A 26,534-nucleotide genomic window follows, 5' to 3' on the forward strand; every position below is an offset into this window, starting at 1 on the left:
CACAGTCGCCCTGTGAGTAAGCAGAAGAAGAAGTTTGATCTGGATTTACTAATATGGGAATGACTGGACAGCATCCCTTCTTCTTCTTCTTCTTCTTACAATTTTAACAGCAGCTTGCATCCAAAGATGTTGCACTACTGCCATCTCCTGGGTTTTACTTTTACCTCACTTCCAAATCCTTAGATCCTCTGAACAGCGTCCCTCTTGAGAAGCAGCTCATTACAAAAAATAAACAAATAAAATAAAACAGAAATGCTTGCTCTTTCGTCCAGCCTCCAGATCAGCAGGTGGCGGTAATGCTCCGGTAAGCTGACTTCCAGCGCAGTAATGCGAAGAAGTAATCGCAGGAGGAGACACCTCGGCCTGCAGCACTCAGTAGCCCGACAGTGGTCTGAAGCAGGACCATGCAGGTGTGATTTGTTGCATTCTGTGATTTAATGGTAAGTCATGTCAAAGTTCACTGCTCGAGTGACAGTTTGAACACTAAGATTCCTTTATGGATATATATATATCGAACTGCAGTGCGTTTATACCACTACTATGAAGCGGCTAGCAGCAGTACCTCCTAGCGTTAGCTGTGTGGCTACAATGGTAATCCTCCGCTTTAGATGAAGGTAAAACATGTGTGTGGCTTTCCTCCACGCTTGTTTTTAACGTTGTTTTTTTTCCCGCTCATCCTTTGTCAGCGCATAATGTATTTTATTTTAGTATGGCTTTCACAAAGTATGCTAACGAGACGACAATCGGCGGCATACAGCTTCTTTGTAAACCGGTACTCTTAAGCTAAACCGTAAACAAATCTCTTTGTGTTTAATGGCGATGGATGATATTTTCCGAAGCTTGTTACTTGTAATGGGGGAAAACAAGAGGAACAAAATAGATTTGCACGGTGTATTTCTTTCATAATCTGCAAAATGTATGTTTTGTTGTTGTTGTTTTTTTGCAGTGTTAATTATATTGCTTCTAGGGCTGTGTGGCCAAAATGATAATCATGACTGTTTTGATTAATATTTAGCACGATTGTTCCTTTTTTTTTAAGTGGATATAAATATTTTTGATTGTCAGGTAGATAACAGTGCTTTCACATCCACGTTGTGCAATATTGCCCTTACTGCGCAAGTTTTCACGTGAAAATGAAACTGATTCTCGGCTTTCACCTAAATGCTACTATTACACTGTGCTCCATTCCTTTTTCTCAAAATATCATTGCAGACTATCAGGCACTAATTCATCTGACCTGAATGCATCTTTCAGAAGCAAAATAGGAAAACTAAAAATTAATAAATAAATATGCTATCATGGAATGAAATCATCTGAGAAGAATTCAAGGCAGACTATGCAGAAACTTTAGTGTTTTAAAGGAAAAAAATAATTGCTTGAGGAGATAATGTCTTTTTTCCTAAAGCCTTTGTTAATCACTGTATTTATTAGACATGTAGCTTTAGCTGAAAGGATTACAACTGCATTGCTGATTTCAGTGGAAATGATTTCTATGCATATCTGAGCTGTTGTTTCCAGTAACAACCATTGTTTTGTTTTTCCTGGCGTTCTTGCATTCATATATCTGCATCCTGAGTGTTTTCAGCCTGTTAAATAGGTTAGTTCTCTTACTTTGTAGCACAAACACAGCTTAACAGCATTGTTTACATATTATGATTTGTTTGAATTTAATTTTTGTGTTTGTTTTTATATCTGTAGGAACATGTTTCACAATCCACTGTTCATCTTATAGCTATGTTAGATAATTATAGTAGGTTAAATCACTTGCTGCTCTCTGTCTTTCCATGCCTCAACCGCATGTTTCTGAAGTGAAAGCAATTTAATATCTGTATATATGCTGCTCAGTCATTGCTATATAACACAAAGTCAGTTTCACTTCAGAACTATCAGTCAGTTCAGTTACAGGGCTCTCAAAATTTCAAAATCCCTGGTAGCCCTTCGGGCAGGGACTCTTCAGTTTTTGGTAGCCCAAAATAAATGTAAGTAGCCCGAATAAAAAAAGAGAGCAATTTTTTGATTGATGTTTTGTTTCCTGTTTTGTTTCCTTTACAATATTATACATTAAAGTATAATATTGTAAAGGAAACAAAACATTAATCAAAAAAATGTTGAAAAACAAATTACAACATTGTATAAAAATTACAATCATCAACTCAAATACTTGGTTCTAATTGAACAGAAATTTCTATGAACTTGTAAGAACTGTAGGACATGAATCAGTCTGTGTCAGATCCTGACTTTGAAATTTCCGCTGAAGTCACTTCAGAAATGACCAAAAATAGAAACTCCTGAGCATATTTAAAGATCTCCGCACTTAAACTACACTGATTCTTTGTTTTGATGATGTTCAGTTTGTCACTGGTTCATTAGTATTTCATAGAGACAAGTGGAACCAAGATCGAGGCCATTTGCTTTTTGAAGTTTGCAAAGACTGCTAAATTTTGCCAGTGGTAGTTCACTCTTTGCAACATAGTACGCTGTTCTAAACAGATTTTTCAGGTTTATTTTTAGTATGTTATTTGCAATTGGTGTTTGTTCTGGGAAAGATATTGCAGACTGAGCAATAATGCATTTCTTGCATTTCTCATGGGTTCTAATGGGGGCCTTTCTTAAAATGACTGGTCCCAGTAACAAAGGCGCTTGTCGACTCAGAAATCGAGAGAAAACCAACAACACACCCGGCAGAACATTATGTTATTTACACGGGTGCACATAAGTGGTCCGCATGTGCGCATTCCCTGTCAAAATAAAAGACGCGCACCAGATAAGAAGTTGCAACGCGCGTTTGCGTCCATATAAAAAGCACTGTTTTTGTCCGCTAGAGTGGGATTTTCACGGCACATTCCGCACCACATCTCTGTGCGTTCATCATTTGTTTGAAGCCAGCTCACCTCCTGCAACCACTTTTCTGAGAATACGCGCTTCTTTTGTGGTTCGGACTCCTTCTGACATTTCTTTGGAGGTGGAGGAACACCAAAGTAATTGCTTAAAGGAGCTTCTTCGACATCTTTAAGAGTTCTAAACAAATGTCTGTCCTCCTCCAGAAAATCTTATGTATGCAAACACGCGTTGCAACTTCATATCTTGTGCGCGTTTTTTATTTTGACAGCGAATGCGCACCTGCGGACCACTTATGTGCAGCCCTGGTTATTTAGCTCGTCATATTGCAGCCACAGAAATTATTTTGTCCATGAAACCATAAAGCTGCACTTTCTTTTTGCCTTATAGTCTGATTTGTCATAACTTTTCCGTTTTGTGGTAAGCTTTTCTTTGGCTGTCACTTCTTCACCCTGACCTCTCTTATTTGGCTCAGCAGAACTAAAATATATATCCTGCTGCTTTTACATACACACACATAACGGTCAGCGATTCTCTGCTCAATCAACCTCTCATATGTTTAAGCTTGCTGCGGGAGATTTCACTTGTCATGTTTGCATAGTAAACTAACGATTGATAAGACGATGTCAGAGGAATTGGTGCGCAAATTATCTTCACTCACCAATCAGTGCTGTCGCTCTCTATACACAGTTCGCGCGATTGCAAAGTGAAAGCAAAAAACAAGCGCAAATTCAAACGCGATTTCAATATGTCACATATTGACAGTGGCTCACCGATGCCAATGACATAATTACCCAGCTACATTTCTGAAAGAATGCAAAAGCATTGGCATATATTTTTCCTTCCTACAATAGCCCGACGGGCAGGGCAGAGATAGATTTTGGTAGCCCGACTGGAAAAATCGCTAGCCCCGGGACGTCGGGCTAGCGATTTTGCGAGCCCTGAGTTAGGAAGCATAAAATATTGTGAATCTCTTTTATCTTCTTTGGTGTAAATGAAAGTGAAAATGGATGCACTGGATAGGCAGCAACAAGATAATCTGCAATAATAATGGTTTTGCAGTTGAGCAGTGTGTACATGTAACAGACTTGAAAGAAGTCACTTTCATTTGCTTCAAAGCAGGTGAAATTGACTCGCAATGGTTGATGCTTCCTACCTGGACAGATGTAACGGTGTAAAATTTACATTAAATATAGAAAGAATTGCATTCGTAGGACTGTTGTTGTATGTAACCAATCTAGGTACATGTTATCCACCTGATAGCTGATAAAAACAAGGTAAAAGACTTCCTAAACTGGGTAGCACTACATTACTTTGAACCAGTGGAAAATACACATGAAACTTTGACAAAGACCTTGGTGCCAAGATTGTGGTGTACTGCTTTTGATATATAATAGAGGCTGCACTGTCATCTGAGGTTACTTGTCTAACCAGCTCACTCGGGGTGCTTTGTTTTTGTCAGCATTGTCCTTTGTTGAAGATGTTTATTGATTATAATTTTACTGGTGGTGACAATCAAGTGTGCTTGTAAGGGAAGTAGGTTTTCATGAAAGCTGTTTGATTGTTTCTGATTCTAGACATAGTGGAGAAATTGAGTAAATAAAATACCCTTTTTGTGCTTTAGGTGTGCAAAAGATAAGCAAATGTCAAATGAAAGCCAACAATATAGAGAGATTTCCCTGCCATTTAAAACCTGGGCACAAGGGGTGGGTGATCTGATCCGTGGTCCAGTCTTCCTACTGTGTGATTGCCAATAATGAATGCCATTCCCAGCAAAGTAGAGAATGGGATTAATGCTCACCAATTAAAGTAGTATTATTTACCCTCAGTCCACAGCCCGTGGTGTAATTGAGCTTGTTTGAGTGAGGTTTTGTTTTTATACACAAATGAATGATTTAGGTTTCATAATTAATATCCATTAGTGGGTAGCTATTAAATGAACATCTAAGACTGTATTAGAGCTTAACATTATCCTGATTCTACTAATGTATATTTTTAAAACAATTTTTTAATAAAATGGCTCACCTGTCTCTTTACCCTTTCACTTTGCTCTCCCACACAGTCTTACACCAACAAATACACTTGATGAGAGGAGATTCTTACAATTATGAAATTCATTTCTAATCAAATTAACAGACAGAAAATGCCCAGCTTTTATTTATATATTTTTTCCCATTTGATAATGATGAACCAATTAAGCTGATCCACAATCGCCCATTTATTTCAAAGAAAGCAGGGATGCAGACTCTTATGTCTTTTAGTGTCAGTTGTATGCAAAGATTAGATAAGAAAATACACCAAGTAAATAAAATTGCAATGAAGAACATAATGCTAATATTAACATAATGCCTTAATTGGGAATCAAGTACAAAATCACCTTCATTGGCAATTGTTCCCTGAGATCATTATCTAATGGTACAAACGTATTGAGCACAGTGGTTATATATTTTAATGAAGTGTGCATGTCCATTTTTGTGTTCATAATGTAATCCATAAGCATCTGTTGAAGATGCCAATACTTTGGGAAAAGGGTGAGCATATCTGTTTACTGCTAAAGAATGTAATTGTTAATTATATACAGGGTGAACATGCATAAAAAGGTGCTCTTTACTTAATTTCTGGACTATCGTCATGTTCATTTTTCCATTGCCTCTTGTTACCAGCTGAGCCTTCCCACTTAGACTGCTTCCAAGTTCTCCTCCCTGAGTGTGACCTAGATTCAGTGGGGCTTTTATTGTCGGTGGTAAGCTACAGTCTTTCTCTGGTGCAAGAGTGTGTGTGTGAAATGTTGACACAGACACTGTAAAGTGCACGCAAGTGGGGTGACTGGCACTGTAATGTAGTCTTGGGTGGTTCCAGACTGTGTTAAGTACAGTGTTTGCTGGTCCAGAAAGGGAACTGTTCTGATTTACCAGTAACCGGCTCGAGTAAAATAATGAGCCAAAAACCAGAGGTTTTTTTACCATCCTGAGAGCATGGATCTTTTAAAGTAAAAAAAAAAGTTGTTTTTTACTTGTGAAAGTAAAAATTAAACAGTAGGAAGTAGCTATAGATAGGGTTGAATTTAGTTATACATATAAAGAAGTTCATTTTTACGTGTGAAACTTCGTGCTAGCTGTTGTGATGCTTGCGCAAAGTTACCTAAGTGGTCACTTTGAGAAAACGGAAACTAAATAAATAAAAGTGAACATCATAAGGGACTGGGCAGTTGTGTTTTTAGATGCTGTTTTTTAATTGGAGCATTTGCAGCCCAGTATGACCGTCAGGACATTATGAAACTCCAATGATGTGAGCTACTTCTGGGAACATTTTCTCTTTATTCAGATACTTAACAGTATCAGCCACTTGGTGTACTTGTCCTTAGTTATTCCCATTTTGTTGTTGGGTAACATGAATCCAGGTGTTACACTAAATATTGAATTAGTAGTTTCTGTTAATTTTAATTTGGTAATGACAAAGGCATTTAATTTAAAGTGCCTCTGCTGCATCAAGGGCAATGTCCAGTCTGCCGAGTAAGGTCTGCACTGGTGTCAAGATGGGTCTAGATTGATGAAATGATGTCTACTTGATCATCATGTAAGATACTGTTATTCAACAAGATGAGGGCTGGAACTTGGAATTCTAAAAGGGCAGATGGAGAAACTCAGTGACAGGCTATAAGCGACAGGCTAAGGCTATAGGAGCCAGTTGAGTTGGTTTGGGCATCTGACAAGGGTGTCTCCTGGGCAAGGTGTTCTGGGCATGTCCCACCGGGACGAGGCCCCGGGGAAGACCCAGGACACACTGGAGAGATTATATCTCTCAGGTGGTTTGGGAATACCTTGGTATTCCCCCGGACAAGCTGGAGGAGGTGGCTGGGGAGAGGGAGGTCTGGGCTTCTCTGCTTAGGCTGCTGCCCCCGCGGCCCTGGCCCAGATAAGCGAAAGAAGATGGATGGTCCTTACCAGACTTTCTTTCTTGTGTCTGTGAATACTGCAGCACCACCCATAGCAGACCTTTCCTCTACTGACCCCCTCCAGTCGCTGGGAGTGTGGGATGTCTATTCCCTGCTGGTTGGTGCTAGGTTTAATCAGTTGAAAAGAGGGGGCTGCACCTAAAAGTCACGGGTGCCCATAGTTTGCATGGAAGAAACTGACTTGTCTCACCATTAATTCTCCAAAATGTAGTAAAACTTAAAAAAGTGAAAAGCGAACCAAAAAAACGAAAATGTTTGCCTTAAAAACTAAAAGTTCCCCCTTTATGAAATGCATTTGCAGCAAAAGGGTATAACTTCTATGAAGACAAGCCGAGGCGGTCACACTCAGTATCACTGCTTGTGGAAGCACTTTGAATTAGTTTGCAGAGGAGTTTGTGTCTTATATGCAGACAAAAATGATCACATAAGGTTTTCAGCACTGTACCCCTTTTTGTGACCAATTTCACACATGCAATCACCAGCAACCACTAACAACTTGTTGGAGAATACACATTGTTCTGTCAGGATAGGTGGTTGCGAGATGGTCACAGACCAGCCACTAGGCCTGTGTCACTGGGGACTTATTCAGACAGCTTTATCCGATAGACTGATTGACTATAGCCGAGCTCTGAAACATTTTCACAGTTAATGCACAGTTAATTGGTAATTGTGCTCTGAACTGCAGATGCCCCAGATGATTGGTCATTCCTGTTACATGTCTTTGAAGTCTACCTGAAAGACGCATGCATAGTTGGTGCATTATAATGCAAGTCTCAGTGGTAGAGTTCACGTGTTTGACCAAAAAAAACTGTCACACACATGGATGCTGACACACTGTCTGACACAACTTACGTCATTTGGACCTTACCGGATCTATGGATACAGAAATTATAATAGGTTTTAGGCATGTTAAACCTCTATTGATCATCGTTTTTGCCTAGTGTAGATCATGGGAAATGAATGCTGACTTGCACTACTTGTCATACAGTTTGAATTTTAAACAAACTTCGGAGTCAGTTGTTTCGTAATACTTTTCTTTCATCCCTCCAGGTCCTAATCCAGCATGGAAAAGCAGAGGAGTCAACATGCATCTTGTGAAACACATCTTTTTCGAATACCAGGGTTTTGAGCAAACCCACTGATGGCCACATGGAGACCAATTTTCTTGGTGCCTGGATAGTTTTACTTGTACATACCGGTTAAAAAATGATGCCATCTGTACATGGACAAAATCATTTCATAATGGAAAAGCAGAAGTCTGGGAACAGTGCGTCTTCAGGCAATTCAGCCGCAGAAATTAACTTCATCTGCACTGAGTGCGGTGATGGATTCAGTCAGTACGCTAATGTATTGGCACATATGGCAGTTCATGGACCTTTGGAGTCATTTTCCTTTGATGGCTCATCCAATGGATTTGAAGTCCCCCGAGAATATGTGCTACAAGAAAATGGTACACTGACAGTTGTGAATGGTTTGACACAGTCACATTCTCCTTTGAAGCCAGTATCTCCTGGAGTTTTGCCATCACATTCACATTTCCCATCCTCTGTAAGGCCAGTATCTCCAAACGTAAAATCGCAGCCTGCTCCTCACAAAGAGGTATTCAGGCCAAGGCCGTCTGATGTGAACTCGGACAAGTCTCGCCAGGGACATTACCGCTGTGAAATATGTAATAGATCATTTAATAGCTTGCAGAGTTTACATCGTCACCAGCAATATCGAAACACAGAACGAGGATACAAATGTACTTTGTGTTGCAAAATCTTTGAAGATAGGCAGGATCTCAAGAGACACCTCCATGACCACTTAAATGAGAGGTTTCACTGCTGTCGTCTTTGTGGTAAGCGATTCCTGAAAGCAGATGCCCTGAATGCTCACCAGAAAGAAAATCACCCTATTTCCAAAGGTACAGCTCTGGGTAAATCTGAGAATAAACAGGAAAAAAAGCTTGAGAAAACATATCCTTGTAAGAAGTGCAAACTGAATTTTTTCTGGATGTCAGATTTCCAGACACATTCCCTCTACCATTGCAAGGGGAAAGAGCCTGATGCTTTATTTGCATCTGAAATCGAAATTGACATAAATTCTAAGGACCTACACAATGCGCAACTTGAAAACTGCCATAGTAATGGCACAGCGATTGAGATGCAGAATGGGGAGACTAAAATCTTTAGGCGTTGTAGCGATGACTATGACTACTCTTTCAGAAAATATAGATGTGGTTTATGTGGGGATCATTTCCAGAAGTTAGCAGCTTTAAAGGAACATCATCTCACACATCAAACTCAGGAGGAAATTGATCAGATGAATCAAGAGTCCCAAAAACCTTTAAAGCAAAGAGTCCAACCTAAAGCCAGACGTAGAAGAGGGGGTAATCCAAATGGAAAGCTCCATCCGTGCAAGCACTGTCATCGTGTCTTTAATCATTCTAGTAGTTTGTCCCGGCACATGAGATATCATAAAGGTACAATGCACACATGTGTATTTTGTGGTAGGCATTTTCCTCAGCGCTGCGATTTGAGGAGACATGTAGTCATGTATCACAAAGCTGAATTGGATAAGAAGCCAGGTTTAAAACACTTGTACACAACTCCACCAAAAGGTCCTCCATACACTTCTCTTAGTAATAGTGAGAAAAACATGAGCCCTGCTAATGAAAACACCAAGAGCTCTTCTGACTATGAAGCTGTAGCTTCACCAGAGCAGAATCAAAATGATAAACAATCAGGAAAAGCAGGTAGAGTTAACTACAAGTGCCAGGAATGTGGAAAGAGATTTGGGCTGTTATGTGTGTACCAACGGCACTTGCGTTACCACAAAAAGGAACCCAACAAGTGTCCCCAGTGTCCAGCTCAATTTAGGAATTCCTCATCCCTTGAGCTTCATCTTCAGAATCACCCAAGCACTGAGGAAGTGGGCGATGCTGGACAAACATCTCATGGCACTGGTACTAGTGTGGATGTTGTCTTGGAAAAGGGTAATGCAGAGGACATAGAGGATGACTATATGGACCATACTCAAAATGATAAAGGAAGTTCTTCAGAGGCTGTCTATGAGTGCACAGAGTGTACTGAGACATTCTCATGCTTGGAGACGTTCCTTCAGCATCAGACTTCTCATGGTTCAGAAAACAATGGGTAACTATCCTGTCAGACGCATTTTTCATTATTCCTGCCAACAATTAAGCTGTAGGGAGTTGAGTCTTTTTGACTTTAGAATGCATCTAATTGGATAACTCTAAATATGGACTGTAAAGTTTGTTTGTGCTGGTCATTTTATATAAGTACTTTTATACATTTTTCGTTGGCATGCCATGAAAATTATGTTTGGTGAATTTCAGAGATTAAACTTGGAAATGAAGCACAAGTGGAGACCATACCAAATCCGTTCTTTATTAAAATCATTGTGAAAATGGGTTACAAATGCAGTGTTTGCGTGTGTATGGCTAGAATGCATATTTATTTCTATTTTTCTGTCTCAAACTATTGTTGCAGTTGAAAGTAAATATGTTGTTTTCTCCATTGTATTTTTAATGGTTACCTATGCTGTCAGTGTAAGTCAAATTGCTGCATTCATCTTTTACTATGTAACTTTTTTAAATATTTTAAATCTTATGCATACTTCTTTATTTTGAAAGGATTGCATTGTCATTTAGTAGGGTAATTGTGCCAATAAAGTTGTAACAAGAAACAACTTAAGATCCTGTTTTGCTCTTCAAAAAATCTGTAGTCATGTTTTTCTTTTTTTTTCTTTTTTTTGCATTAACATAAGATAAGAAACCACTTCTGTTGAGGAAATATCGACACTTGTCTTTCTTTGGTTGCAATCTTTGATAGTCAAAAAAGTTATTAGTTGACAGCAGGTCACAGTGCAGTGTTAAAACTAGGGATGTTCCTGGCTACTTTAAGTAGAAGAACATGAAAAATCAGGCAAACTAATCTTAAAGTAACAAAACACTCAAACTGCCAAAACTGAGCATAATTAAAGTTAACCATTGTGCGGACAGTTGGTATGGTTTAAGAACCATTTAAAGCTGTTAATCACATTGTTCACAACATTGCATATATATTTTAACCAAGTACTCGGTCACAGATTTCTGTATAATATATTTAGCTACATCTCCAGTAAGTATGTTGTCCCATGGTTGGAGGTACTCCAGTCTGGTAGTCCTTTTTTGGCTTTGTCCCAAGTGCTAGTTGAGGTGGCCCTCCAGAGCAGAGTTCCACCAGCTATTATCGTTGAGCTGAGTCAGTGTGACCATTAGAAGAAACACCTTTGTAAGAGGCAGCTGAATGATATGAAGGACCTCAACAGCAGTAGTCTGGTCGGTCTGTAGGTAGACAAGTGCAAGACTTAAAAATGAAGGGGCAAGGACTAGCTAAAAAAGCACAATAGACACAACAGGGAGTGCAGTGTTGAAGATTTAAAAGGCCCATTATGGTTATTGCACTGGTCATGTCGCATGCAAATGTTGATGCCACTATTTAGTCCACTACTGAGAGCGCAGGTACTTAGTATTCTGAACCATAGGTATGGCCACTCAGACAAAACCTCTACATCAGTGCCAGGATAGGAGTAGAAGTTGTTGAAATCAGAAACAACAAAACTGCAGATTTTTCTTTGTAAAGTCTCATCTTCTTAATCTCATGTAAGACCTGGGAAACTCTGAACTTCAGCACTGATGGCGATAAAAACTGACACAATCATACACTCATGGTTTTTGTCAATCGATATACAGTCACTTGAGCCATGCGCTGTTATTCAACGACAGCAACACTAGGGTATAATGGGGCCCTAAGGTGATGTATCAAGCCTAGAGCAGGTGCTTGCTTGTGTTTTTAGGTGGGAAGGTAAGGTGTACTCTGCGTTTGTACCCCATGATCAATCAGGTCACAAACTTATATTCTAATGTCCGGGCCCATTGATGGTGGAACATTTGGCAAAAATCACCTGAACGGTGGTGCATACCATGGATAAGCCGATGGCACACTAAAATTTCTATCTGAGAATTCAATCTTCGCACACTACTTGCATGTCAAATTAAGAGCATCGTGATGTTTTTTTTTCCACTTCCCCAAAATGCAATTCAAGTTGAAGGGCAACTGGTCTGACAAAGGTCCTGTATGAATCACAGATGCACCAGTGGGAAACTAGTAATTGTTGATTCTTGCAGGAGCACTGTAGGTTGCAGTACTGTAGCTGGGTTTATAAATGGTATAACTTCAAGTTATACAAATCTTTTAACTGCATGAGAGGTGACACACTCTTTGTTATTGCTATGGTAAGCCATCCATTGCCAATCTATCCACAATTCACTAGAATCTCTACTCTTACAGTATTGATCAGAAATAAGTGAAACTTGCACACATAGGGAAATGGGGGTTTTATGGATCAGCGGCGGGAGCGTGTTGGCAGTCAGACTATCTACATGCCTACCTATGATACAGCCGATCTTTTGGCTACTCTTGCTTGTACTGTTGTTGGTCCATCAGCCTACCACAGAGAAAAGTGGAGTTATATAAACAACTGTAGAGCTTCTCCATAGGCAAATGTGTCAGCAAAAGACGGGTACAGTAGCAGCCTTGGTCACACAGGTCTAGAGATTGGACAGAGACCCCGTGGAAAGCTCTGGTCACAAGGGAAAGATGTCATCCCCAACCAGTTGCCAATTGGTTGTTGGAGGTTAGTGGCTGGCAACAGGTGAAAATGGTCACAAAATGGGTGTTGTACCAAAAAAAACACTTGTGAATGCTTTGTTCACAAGCAGATTGCCTGTAATTTCCAGTGATTTGTCAACACTCACTATTTACTTTCCAAGTGGTAGTGACAATTGAAGAATTTAACTTTGCATCAAAGTTACAGTTTCACTGCCACTTGGCCAATTTCATGCTACGGACTGCCAGTAACTTCTAGCAAACACTTTGATCATAAAATGAATGAGCTACTATGTCATTGATATTCTGATTCTAAATGTATTCCTCTTCCATAGACAGTAACAGTAGTGAAGAGCACTTATCCTTAGTGGTTAGTTGCAGTTTGTGTTTGCTTTTTATTGCATTTACCACATTTAACTTCTCAGGCAATAGCACAAGAAAGCATTGTGCTGGTCAGTGTCAAGAAATGTACCATTTAGGCTTTGGCTTTTGCACCATCTGCACAGGCTGTGTAGATGGCGCCACTGCTGTCTGACGTCCCTGTCCAACCCATACAGTCCTGATATCAAGTATGTATGGTCAGTCACTTTTTAAACACATGCTGCGTTCACAGCAGCAATGGTCCTTCACTGTACATATTGGCCCGACTAGGGTGTAAAACATATCTATCTCCTATACCATTCTCAAACTTTAATACAATAGGAAGTTTTTAATCCTGCAAATGTTATGCAGTCTCTCACTCGCCTTCCACCCACACAGGAGTAGGAAGAAAGAAATTCAGTCCTGGACATATCCCTCAGGACCAGTCTGAAGGGAGGGTGAAATGTGTGGTCATTGAAGGCTAATAACACTATATCCAGCAAGGGTAGGGTCAGCACCCTCAACACCAACCAACAATGGACAAACAGAGAAGAACATTAAAGACTGCAGTTTTTCACAGTCTTATCAGATCAACAGTGTGGTAGCCCAATTGGATTTGTTCGGGTATGCCTATTGGCTAGTACATCACTGTACCCACAACTAAGCCCATATAGACGACTGAACCCATTGTCTCTTATGTGCTTGCTGTAACTGATAAGACTTCATCTAAGAAGGAGCTGGTTAAATTTCTATTAGATTGCTATGTTTCTGGCAAATATTTCCTTTAAATTCAATAACCACTGTCAAGAGACATGGAAAAGACTGACATATATAGCTGACTACATAGTAGAATTACCATCCATGCATTTTCTTAACGACTTGTGTGTTGAAGCCTATCGTGTGTCACGGGGCTGGAAGTAGGGCCTGGACAGTCAAGGCTGAAATAGAAAGACAGACAACATCCACTCTCACATTCACATCTATGGCCAATTTAGAATCACCAGTAAACCTAAAATTCATGTCTTTGGACTATGGGAGGAATCCGGAGAAGAGAATACACACAAACAGACACCCCATCTGGGCAGTGAATTCAAACCCATACCTTCTTGCTTTGAGGCAACATTTCAAAGAGCTGCTTGTTTTTCTGGTCTTTCTGACCAAAGTTCTCTACACTAGCAACCACATTTGGGTATATACTCTAAAGCACTTTATTCTGTTCACTTAATCTCTTATACAACCAACTTTAAATCACTAATTAGCCGAATATGCATGTCTTTGGACTGCAAGAGGAAGTTGGAGCAACTACACAGGCACAGGGACAAGTGGCAAACTTAATACAGCACGGTTCCAATCGAGCAGGAGATTTGACCCAAAACCTTGCTTCTGTGGGACGATGCCAACTACTCCACCACTGTCAAAGCTGTTTAAAAAATAATCAAGGGAAATACATGGACCGAGCTGACGTCTATTAGCTAAAGTTCTTGACAGTCCCTGTCCTTAATGCACACCATGTATTTTAAACTGGTGCCTCACACCGAGCTTTACTTATTAGTAAGTAATTGTTAAGCTGAAAGGCCAACATGTGTCCAATCTTACGGAGTGTGCACTCGGGAAACATAGTCAGTGGCGTTGTATGACTTTGAGGAATGTCGAGCTAATTAACCATTGTCATACAGTCTAGGCCTGTATGACTGGGTCCTTATTTATTTAATCCTAGACTGCATCATTACTGTCAAAATAGTGGACAAGCCATGTGGTTGGTGATCACATGTCTGCAAAACCTCAATAGGTGTTTTGCACTTTTTAGGATTTTCCGCCAAAGTGTACATAAATGACTTGGGGTTTAAGAGTTGGCATTTATGCAACTGATGTCACCAGCACAAAATTTCAGTACCCATTTTTCTTCACTTCTTGGGGGTTGTCCCTTTTCTTCATATACACTCTAGGGATTTGACCAGACATGATTTTCACCCATTGACAGATGGGAAATAGACTCCCACTGGTAAAGAAAATGGATCGATGGGTGGAAGTTACTAATAAAACTGTATGACAAGGATTTAATACCACAAAAAGTATCTATGATGTATTTATCATTTAAGGGCTGGACTTTTTTTGTTGTTGTTGTTGTAGGAAAGTGGGGGGAAAAATCATCTGGGCAAGTGCATGCCAATTATGTTGCAATACCAATTGCTACCACCGTGCTAATATGGCTCCATGTTCCAGTGCTTTGTCTGGCTTGTTCCAAATTGCACTTATTCTTATGGCAGCCAGTCACTGACCCTCGTCTGATCACTTCTGCAACAAACTTATCAGTCACAATCACATCTTTAGAAAATGCTTGTTAGTTTATTTTTAAGTTCTCAACTTAAGGAACCAATCTGCTTGACAGATTATCAGTAAACATTAGATCCCCCCATCACCCCACCCAGCGTTGCAGACACATAGGGGTATGCCTTTCCAAGTTGTGTCATTTTCCAAAACTGACAATGCAATAACTTAGGACTGCTAATTTATGGGAAAAACCATAATCTCAACTATTTTGGTCACTGTCCTGATCTTGTATTATTAACATAATTATTCATTGACTTTGCAAACATTGTTTACTAGGTTAAACTTAAAAAATGTGACTTTTATAGGGTATATCCAGAAACGTTTAATACAATTCAAATGAAAAACATTAAAGTGGTGAAAAAAAATATTTTTAGGAAGTGGGTGACACAGGGTTATCCAGTAGGAAGTTTGGCCCAAACTAGTTGGTGTTTCTGTAAAGTCACAACAAACATTGGCCTCTGCCCTCCTGGAGCTTCTACCACACAATGTGTGTGCTGGCAGATGGGGATAAAGAAAGGCCTAGACAATAACTGACTCATGTTGCTTGGAAGAACTGCACAGTAGCCTCTGGGAGAGCAAAGGAGAGCCAAAGCAAACAGCAAATGTACACCTCAGTTGGGCACTGTTGAAAGGGACCAGCTGAGAGACCCTTAGGGACAAGCATTATGGTCCTTTTACAGGTTCACTTTGAGAAATCTTAAGCTGAACTGAACAGAGATTGATTTGGGGGTTTTAGAGTGGGGTGAAAGAACAGAACTCTTAATGGGTGTGCTTGATTTACTAAAATATATATTTTTTTAAAATAACATTTTATCACCATTTTCTTGTTTACATAATTACTGAAAGCCAAAATCATATTTGAAAATTAAAATCCATGCCCATTTTAGACAGCATTTGCTCAGATATGTGGAAACATGAGACGGCAGATATAACTGAGGTATCTCTCCTCATTTCCCATGGTATTCCCACCACTTTCCATCCACATGAACAAGCACAGCGTCACAAAACCCCTCCAGGCCAGAGAAATGGAGGTGGGTGGTGGGGTTTCTTTATCCAGATTGGCTTTTTATGGACAGTCTTGGGATTTGAGCCGATGACCCAAGAGCCACAGGTATACTGACTGGGAAGACTTTTATTAAGTATGGTTTTTCTACCATTTCAGACAGGATCAGTTTAGTTTTCCAGAATAGTAGGAAATTACATAACATAATCCCCAGAAAGTCATGCAGGAGAAGATAAATATCTATGGGGCAAACCTTGACATTAGGGAAAAAGACTAAAATGGTCAGATCTCCACTTTCTGATATTTCTAGATTGAATCCCACATGACAAACAGTGATCTAACGAATTCCATATCAGTGGAGCCTTTTCTTGCTGCTTGGGGGTGTAAAATCTGGTCAGAAACAGTTGAACATTAATTTGCAAAACTTTTGTAGTACACATTTAATTTCATCGAATGACTTATGGTTAATTATCCAATTAACTGCCTATTCCTTAAAAGGTTCATATGTTAGGAGCATGAGAGCACCAGTAAAATAGCCCAATGTCTGGTCACACTGTTATCAGACTGATCCACGAGCTCCTGTTCAGTCTTTTGAACATTTTTTCCCTCCTATGGGAACTGGTTCTCATGTGCCTTCTCAGCCAAAGGGTTTTTTTTTTCTTTTTTGTCTGGCTCACCAGCAGAAGAAGAGGTGGCGCCATTTTGTGTGCAAGTCTTGCACACAAAATGGTTGTATGCGACTTGTTAACCCTTTAAATACCAACCACATCCTGCACAGCAGACAAGTAGGCACATAGGTCTGAGTGCCCAGATAAGTTTGGTGATGCTCGTGCAACATCAGCAGAGTACTGAAACTGCACAGGGGAGCAGGAAAGCCCCACTGAGGACTTCATTAATGGGCGCAGTCACCGTCAGCGCAAGAGGTACAGGGTGTTTGTTACAGCACGTAGGGAGCGCAGGAGCAGCAGCTGCAGCAGCACGCAGAGAACCGCAGCGTGGTCGCCCGGAAGAGATCCTCCTACCGCCCAGCCAGACTCTGAGAGCCATAGAACATGAAGGGGCGGGCTCAATTGGATTCCTCGCACATTGTCATTGGTTGTTAGCAGATATTGTGTAACATGCGCAGAATTTCGGGCACACTGTCCGTAATTGCGCAAATTCAGATAATGGAGGCGGATCTAGCACTGCTATCATCGACAAAGCGAGCTTTGTTGCACCGGACTTAAAATAAAACGCTTTAGTGTCTTTGACTGAACAACCTCCATTAGCTCACTGAAAGGAAAATAGAAAGATTATCCTGACGGTATTGCACAGGAAGACGGAAGACATCGACAAGGAGGACTGCCGCTTTCTCTTTACACTGGCAAACAAAGCCGATGCTTCAATGGGAGCCTGTTGAGTGGTTATTACAAGACGGGACATCTAGCTGATAAACCACAGGGGAAGAGTGGCTGTGATGCACGCAAGACCAGCGCGGAGCTTTGATCTGGTAAGGGGGTCGTGCTAAAGACCAGCCGCAGCGTAGCCATTAGCTGTTGGGTGCCAATGCTAGCTAGCACGGTGCTAGGCACTAAGGTAGCTACTGTCAGAACATCGGCTATCGTCAATGTAAAATTAACAGACACGTGGCTGGAGTCGAGAGCCGCACCGCTGCCCTATTCGTGGTTTTGTTGACCCGAATGCATCACAGCGCTTTGTTTTGGTCTGCACTCTTGCGTCCAGGCTCGCTAAAAAAAAATCAGTGTCTAACATCAGGGCAAGAGGAGCACAACGATTTCAGATGGTCACACAATAAATGATGTAAAGCGCTAATCTGTTTAACCCAATTTAACAGAAAATAGCCTGTACACTGGAGCTGTTTTTGTACTCTTAAGTGTGGGCTCGTTAATCTAAAGGGTCATTAGTAATATGCATAATAAACCCATGTGGTAAAACACATCTATATATTGCTTTACCTGCCAGTGGTTCATTAGAGCTCAGGTTGCTGTTGGAACGGTAAGACAGGTGTGTGGTTTAACCCACTGTTATAATGAGGTATAGTGGGCAGACCTGCTATTTATTTACACTATTTAACACAATAGTTCTGCCCCATATTAGCTCAGCTTTCTGTTTGTTATTAATGTGGTCACAGTGTTGGTGTTCTCTGTGACCCTCCAACAACAAATGCACAATAAAATTGATATTGCTAGTAATTTCATTTAAAAAAAAAAAGAAGTTACTTTGTGGTTTGTATCAGATTTTACAATAATAATCAAATAAGTGCACTTTTAAAGTTTTCTTTAAAAAAAACAACAACTCTTACTCTTAAATTTTACCTCAAAAAACGAGTTGAATGTGATAGTTAACAACATTTTTTTAATCATCCTAGAAAGCTTAAGGTTTAGACTAATAGCAAAAATAGTGAAAGGGAAACACCTGGAAATACCTGGATTTCATATAATATCAGTTTATCATACTTGTTCCGTATACATGTTTTCTTGTAAACTGCTCTAATTTTATTCATATACATATTGCCTTTCTCATGGCTAGTTTCGTTGTCATCAAAAATAGTGTATTATTTGCTCAAAAGGTGACAGAACTGTTTAATGAGTAAGGTATTTTAGCATTTGTTTAAAGATCACATTTTGGTTTTTATGACACTGAGCTACACAAATAATTTGCTATTTGACTAAAAAGCTTTTGTTTTTGTTGTTGTTTTTTGTGGATAACCGGTCAACACCATGTTAGTTAATAAATACCAGATTCATAGTGCATTCATTGTACCTCTTGAAACAGTATCCATAATGAAACACCTGAAGCCAAGCTATTTGGCCTGAAGCAACTTTAAAGATTTGGGAGGGAGAATCTGCTTAGGTGCTAGCATTTACTACTATTAATATTATTATTATTATTATTATTAGTTGTAGTATTGTTATTTGTATTTTAGGTTGTTGTGGAAAGTGACATGATACCTTATGAAGTTCTATTAGCTATTTTGTAACATCTTGTGAAATCAAGAGTCCTATATCACTTAACCATTTGTCACCAAGGCAGTTTGAAGGCCAGTTGGGACTTATTTTGCCTCAAGTCAAACCAGATCCTTTGCCCCAAAGGAACTGGTGGGGACTGCCTAGTGTAGAGATCCTGCTCCATAAAATATTTACATACAGGCTCAATGTAACTGTAAAATTGCAAAAATACACTCATCCTTAGATTTACTCTTCTGGAGTGTACTTTAATAATTTGACCTCAGACATGTTCTACATCTTTTACACCGTCATGGCAGGTGGAACATTCTCAATTTATCAGCAGAAGGTCTTTGTTTTTAACCGGTGTTTTGTTAAGTTCAGTTTTAGTTTTGTTTTGTAACAGTTCATGAGTGCAAAGAGCACTAATTGGTCATACTGGTTTTGTTTTTGTTTCATACTTGTGCTTGAAGGTTTAATTTTCACTGTGACACAGCAGCCTAGACATGGCTAGGGTGCTATATAGTTGTAAATTTTTACTTAAGACAAGAGTCCTCTAACACCCCCCAACACTCCTCAGTTTGTTATCTGCCACTTGTGTTAGCTTGAGCCTTAATCCTTGTCCTTGGTGAGTTTTGTTGAAATAAAACAAATCTCTGCAAGCATGTGAAGTTTTATATAAGTTGGGTCTAATTTATTGACAGCTATCATTGGTCAGAGTTTTTTGTAACTCACCACAGTTGGATGTTTTGACACATTTAAAATGTGCTGATCATTCGATCTTGTTTGTTACTGCTGCACTAAATTATAACAGAATTTACTTTAAGCTTTGTTAAAAATCAAATCAGCATTTTAATCAATTCAGCTAGTAGTTAGTAAGCACACCAGTGTAGAATTGTTTTGGGTAGTCCAGTTGCAGGAGTTGGAGAATGAAGGTGGTAGATGTGGATATGGAATTCATATGTGCCTCTGTCCTATTTTGTGTGTTGGTTTGCAATTGCATTGAGGGAGTGTGCACAGTACCAGAGTGGTGGAAGACTGAAAAAGGCACCTTGTTAAGATGGGCTTCACAACAGTTCTTCTGTGGGTTTAGATGTAAGTAATATTTATTCATTGGTGGCACCATCCTGTTTTCCTTTTGTTGTTTCATTGACATTTCCAGAATCCCGCATTTGTTTTGTCTTGATCACAGATTCGGACTATAATGGCCTTTTTCCACTAGTAGCTACTTGACTCGACTCTGTTTCGGTTACAATTGAGTTCTATCTAATATGCGAGGGGTACATATAGCAATGCAGCCAAAAAGTCCTGTCATGTCATTTGTATGCGGAGGATGCTGAGGCAATGGTACACCTGCTTCTCGATATATGGCTTTTTGTTTCTGTCATGACAAGTGGTGCAACGGATCAAAAATCTCACAGTTCAGATCGGATCACGGTTTTAAGTCACGGATCGGATAAATTTTTGGATCAGCAAAAATAGAAAAAAAGGCAAAAATTCGACTCCCCATTTACTCAAGTATTTTTTGCCTATTAAAAAACATTCAACTGAAGACTCATTCCACGGACTTATATAAAAACAAATTAAAGTGCAATAGGTTTGAAAAGGCTGGTTTCAGTCATAATGCAAATGTACTGTTTATAAGATTGGGGAAACCTGCAGTCAGCTGAGACTGAAGAAGTTACTTGGATGAGTGACAAAACGTTTCTCCCACAAAACACTACGTCCAGATGAACAGAATCAACTTTTGGAGATAAAGTGTAATATGGACATTATGGACCATGCTGGGCATCCTCTGCACATGGCCATAAACAACCAGAGGAGTCTGTTCAGTGACGGGTTGCTTCTCCCAAAGTCAAGGACCAGCAGACTTAAGAAGTCCTTCGTCCCACACGCCATAAAACTGTTAACTCCTCGCTGGAGGGGAGAGGAAGGGGAAACGGGAACAAAGGAGGGGGGAACAAGTAAGCTGTAGTGCCTTAGTTTTTGTTAATATCCAGCTGTGTAATAGACTCACAATACTTGAAATGTGCCGTTCCCTTGTATTCTTATTCCTATTTATTCTATTTATCCCTTTTGTATTCTCTGTATTTATATATGGTATATTTCTGCTCACATTCTGCAACTTCTGTCAGTGCTGTGCTACTGGAAACTGAATTTCCCGGAGGAACCCATCCGAGGGATAAATAAAGTTTCATCAAATCTAATGTAATCTAAAGGGCAGTACAGGGCTTTGTATCTACCACTCCGCTGTGATATAACGAGCTGTCACGGTCACGTGGCTTTCCGTTGTCCTGGAGGTCCACCCGTTTGTAGTTAGAGCAACAGAAGATGCCTGGGACAGTTCAGCCATACCCTTAAACTTTTCCTGCTCATACATGCTTGGAATGATCTTGTCACACTGAAGTGGACGCGCAACGAGATATCATAGCGTGGCTCAAGCACGTTCATCACAGTTTAAACCCCCTGTTTTGCACAACGGAATACGGCCTCCCATCTGCAGCTAAACACCCCAGTAGCTTTTGTAATAGCTTTAGCCCGGTCGGATTGGGCAACAAAAGCCTGCTTAAATGCCGCAAGCTCCTCTGCTCTGCCACTTGGACCACTAGCACTGGCCATAACTACCGCTTGACAGACTGACCACGCGCACCATACACATACTTTTCTTTTTCGAATCTTCGGATCACGTGCGTACCGAACCGTGGAGTGGGATCGGTTCGGATTTCGGATCAACCGTGATCTGTTGCACCACTAGTCATGACTGATTGATTGATTGATTGGGTGACGCCACTGACTAACCTACAGTCTGTTGACAGCATATTGTGGGATCACCTCAGATTGCTTGGCCCTGGCCGAGTAGGTACTAAAACAGGAACTTGTACCTGTTAAGACCACGTAATGGATAACCCTAAAAACTGAGTCAAGCCATTCAGAGCTGACCAAAGTAGATACTAGTGGGAAAAGTACCTACTCGGGTTGACTCGTTACAGATAGACTCAAGTCAACTTGCATCGACTGGTTTTCCATTACAATCCAGTAGTACCTTGATTGCGTGCTTGTCGTCACAATGACGTGTCTGCGGGTCCTGCAATGCTAATAATATGCGGCACAAATGCTACAACAACGGTGGACATCGAAACTGAGATATACCCGCTGCTCGGTCTGTAGCTTTTCACACCCAGGGAAACATGGCGTTGGTTTTTTGTTGCCATTTCCTACGTTGCCGAGTTTCAAAAATGGCGGTTTTGATTTTCGGGACGAGACACTCTCATGACTCATCCAGTGACGCTACTGGACAGCCAATCGGTGGCATGCAGTCTGACAACAGCATATTTTAGTACCTGTTTGGATCGCTTGGAATCCCGGCCAATAAAGTCCTAAAAAAAGTAGCAGGTACTATGCTGAGTTGATCTGAGTAGGTACTAATGGAAAAGGGCTTAAGTGTGGTTTTGCACGATGATAGTTGTCTCTTGGGCAGTCAAAGACGATGTCGTCACCAAGCAATAGCATGACAGAGAAAGTTTTCCAGTTGAATGCCAAAGGCTTTTATATTCTTCCCTGCACTTTGTGCACCAAAGATAGGGACAAATAGCTGCCATGTTGGGTTGAAATATGTACGAGTCTTAGGCTTTACCATCATTACAATGATATGTCATTATAGGGTTCTCAGAAAATCAAAGATTATACAAAAGCTGAGACTTTTTGCAAAATGTTATCCAGTTGCTTTGCTTTCTATTTTGTTTCCTTCTGCTCCTGTTCCAGTAGGTTATTAGAGAGGGGTGAAAGTGCATGGTGCTAGAGGAGAGGACTGGATTTGTTAAAATGCAAAAACAAACTTTTCAAAAACAGGAAGTTTAAGATTCACTGCAAGTCAAAATCATGCTTGAAAGCTCCCTCCTCAGTTCCCTTGGTACTTCCTGTACTTCTCGTGTGTATTAACTGCCACAGCTCCACTAAAACACTCTTGGATAAAGAAACTGAAATGAGGGGTGGGGTTTCTTTGTCCAAATTGGCATTTTACATCCAGTTTTGGGATTTAGGCCCATGACCTTGGAGCCACAAGTACACTGACAGGCAAGAGCTGCAATGAGTGTGAAGTTTTCAGACAAGATCTGTTTAGTGCTTTTTCCACAATCAGAGACATTATTAAAGACTTCCCAGAAAGTCTGCAGGAGAGTAAACAGTTTATAGTGAAAATCCTGAAATTGGGGAATAAAATGGTCAGGTGTCAAGCTTTAGCATTTTTCTAACAAGAATACATGGATTGAATCTCACTTGAGAAACATGTATCTAACCAGTTCCTTATCAGTGGAGCGTTTCATTGCTGCTCCCCTCGATGGCAGGTCTACTTTACTCAGTCATGTAGTAAAGCAGCTCAGTCTGTCTAGTCACAAAGTGTCAGACTGATGCAGGAGCTCCTGTTCAGCCATTTGAACATTTTATCTGCTCTGTAGTAGTTTTTTTTTTTTTTTTTTTTTTTTTTGTTGTTGTTGTTGTTGTTGTTGTTGTTGTTGCTGCTGCTTGTTTTTGTCCGCATGGGCACTCGTTCTTGTGTGCCCTTGCAGCCTAAGGGAGTTTGTGTAATAGGCCAGGAGAAGAGAAGAGGGTGCCATTTTGTTGCAAGTCTTGCACACAAAATGGTTGCTTCTTGTTAACCCATTAAATGCCTATCACATCTTGCATAGCAGACAAGAAGGTGTATTGGCTTTGCAGCATTTGGACTGACCTAGTAAGCACAATACCTCAGTAATGGTATACTGGAAAAGAAGGGCTAAATTATGATCAGCACAAAAGATGATCTTTACAAAGCCAACTTTACTGGTTGTTAACAACATTTCTAATTATTGCTACAGAAAAAAATCTTCACAGTGGCTGATCTGTGAGATTAGTAGCAAGTAGGATTCATTTGTTGATAATGCTAACCATCCTTTGTTCTTTTGCTGATATTTGTTTTAGCTCAATCAGACTAAGACTGTAAATGTGGGCTAAACCACAACTTTTTTTTGTGCCATGGACCGGCCTTTAAGGTGTTACGGATAAATACAAAAAAATAAAACCAGTACCGGTACAAAAAAAAGCAAGATTTATTCATAACACATGTGAAAATACCCAGGGAAACTGAGTTAACGATAAAAACCCTGAAACCATTAATTTCACACCCAAGCCTCATCTCTCGCGGCCCGGTACCAAACGACTGGTCCGTGGCCCGGGGGTTGGGGACAGTTTAGACAGTGCGGTAGAAACAATGATATCCTCATCGGTCTTTTGACAAAAAGACAAATGGCACTGAGCATATAGCTTCTCAAAAAGAAAAAGGCAGTAATATATGAAACAGTGGAAACAAACACTTCGAAGTTCTTCCACTAAAGGTCTCAGGGCAACACGCATGAATGTTGATTCTGTTGCAGGCGTTTTGCTTGCTTTTGACAAAAACACATAAAGCAACTAATGAATCTTGGGATATAGTTTTATTTTTTTTATTTTTTTAAAGGTGATGGGATTACATACTAGGATTATTAGGCTAAAATGGCACCACACAGACCACCACAGTTGCCAGCTTGGTAAACAGTGTCTTGCATGGTCTATAGGGGCTCTGTGTACCGGAATATGCTGCTCCTGTAAAGCTTGCATAGTACTTTCTCCTTGCACTTTCTTATTGTAGTCAGATGCTAAAGTGGTGTAAAGAAAATTAAGTTAGTTTAAATTGTGGGGGTCATTGGGGTGAATCATAAATTTTATTGAAGGCTAGAACCATCACCCAGTTAAGAAATTGCTCACTTTATCTGTGGCCTCGCTTCAGTAAGCAAGGGTAACAAATGACCCCTGCCAGGGTGCAGTCACTACCACAAGATGTTTGTTCTTGCAGATGGGATCAAAATGAGGTCTAGGTAGTAAGTGACTTAGAAAACTGCTCAAGTAGCCACAGGGAGATCAATGGAGATTCTAAGGGGCTCATTATACCCATGGCAAGTGATGTCACAGTACTGACGCAAGGCATGCTTTGTTGTTGTTTTTAGCCATTTATTCATCTCTCAGGTTTTGTAACATCGTACCGGTGCTGAGGCTGGGAAAGCAGAATTGAAGACGATTGCGTTAGTTTGTTTACCGCCATTTTAATGATATCACTGAGGAACTTCAGAGCTCCACAGATTATCCAGAGGGAGATGTTCCAATTCTAAAAAGATTATGTTTTCTGGAAAAATCTTTTACGCCAGATGCCCTTCCTGTTGTGGAGAATTTGTAAGCAAGCAATTCAATCTTTGCTGCCTAGATATCATTAGAGCAGCTAAGAGATTCTCAGCTTTTCAGAGTTTCTGGGGAAAAAAACTTTTAAGAAACTTCTGCAGCTGATTCAGAGGGGGTTTTTGTGAGGAGATTTAGTCTAGCCTCAAGCTTTAATGGTGACACGAAGGACTGTGGTGAACTCTCAACTAGCACATTCAGCAACCAGTGTGGCGAAAGTAATAGCCCTTTTCAATTCGTACCTACTTGGATTGGCTCGACACAACTTGACGCAGTTCGACTCTGCTTGACTCTTTTTCCAATACAGTGGAGTACCACCTAAGGTGCGTGGGGTCATTGTAGCAACATGGCCAAAAGTCCTGGGACATCATTTGAATGCAACACGAACACCACAACAAAGTAGGATGTTGAGGCGTGGTGTACCTGCTGCTTCGGGGTATCACTTTTTGTCACACTCTGCGATTGCAGTGTTGTTTTTTTTGTGCAGTTTGTTGATGTCACAATTCCGGACTCGGAATGCTTGGAACACCAACCAAGTAGGTTCTAAAAATGGAGTCTGGAACCATGTACTACCATCTAAGGGAAAACCGTGACGAACTGTACTGAGCCGACCCGGGTAGGTGGTAGTAGTAGAATCAAGCTATTAAGCCCTTTTTCATTAGTACCTACTTGGAAGAACTCAGCATGATTCATCACGGTATTCAGGGTTTTCCATTAGGTCATAGTACCTGGTACCAGGTACTCTTTGTAGTACCTTCTCAGCCGGGATCCCAAGTGATCTGAGCAGGTACTAAAATGTGACGTCGTCAGACTACGTGCCACTGATTGCCTGGTCAGTGGCGTCATGAGAGTCTCTCGTTTACTAAAATCAAAACCACCCATTTTTTATTTTTTTTTTAAATTCAAAATATTTTTATTGAGTAATTGTGGATACAGTTTACACAGAAAAAAAAAGAAGAGGGAAGAGATCAGCAAGCCACTGAACATGGGAGGGCGGGGCAGCAGCCTTCCACTTCATCAAAATGGCACGCCTAGCCAGGAGGGAACCAAAAGACGGCACCCTACGCTTTGCTCTGGAAATATACTTATCATCCTCTCTTGTTGTACCAAAGAGAGCAAGTTAGGGGGTTGAAAGCTAGTTTCAAGCCTTGTGCAAAGTGCAGAAAATCTCCTCCCAAAAATTTGCCAGGGCAGGGCAGGTCCAA

The 26,534-nt window shown here is 40.4% G+C and overlaps 2 protein-coding genes across 3 annotated transcripts in view; both read left to right on the forward strand.

Moving 5' to 3' along the window:
• Positions 1-250: 250 nt before the first annotated feature.
• Positions 251-10,486, forward strand: LOC146563541 (uncharacterized). The gene is made up of 2 exons (XM_085290707.1): positions 251-440; positions 7,844-10,486. The coding sequence occupies exon 2, from the start codon at positions 8,000-8,002 to the stop codon at positions 9,932-9,934; it is 1,935 nt and encodes a 644-aa protein (XP_085146833.1). The 5' UTR covers positions 251-440; positions 7,844-7,999; the 3' UTR covers positions 9,935-10,486.
• A 6,742-nt stretch (positions 10,487-17,228) lies between these two features.
• Positions 17,229-26,534, forward strand: part of znf1035 (zinc finger protein 1035) — a 29,988-nt gene continuing 20,682 nt past the window's right edge. For both annotated transcript variants that reach the window (XM_085290709.1, XM_085290708.1), the window contains exon 1: positions 17,229-17,630. The gene's annotated coding sequence lies outside the window, so the exon portion shown is untranslated. The remainder of the gene's footprint in view (positions 17,631-26,534) is intronic.

This window comes from Mchenga conophoros, linkage group LG11 (genome assembly GCF_057382185.1).
Source record: "Mchenga conophoros isolate Kocher_MC1m ecotype Shallow Benthic linkage group LG11, M_conophoros_male_GT1.1, whole genome shotgun sequence".
Taxonomy (NCBI): Eukaryota; Metazoa; Chordata; class Actinopteri; order Cichliformes; family Cichlidae; genus Mchenga; species Mchenga conophoros.

Excerpts from the sequence above, each read along its gene's own strand:
- LOC146563541 (XM_085290707.1), top strand. The coding sequence starts at position 8,000 with ATGATGCCATCTGTACATGGACAAAATCATTTCATAATGGAAAAGCAG.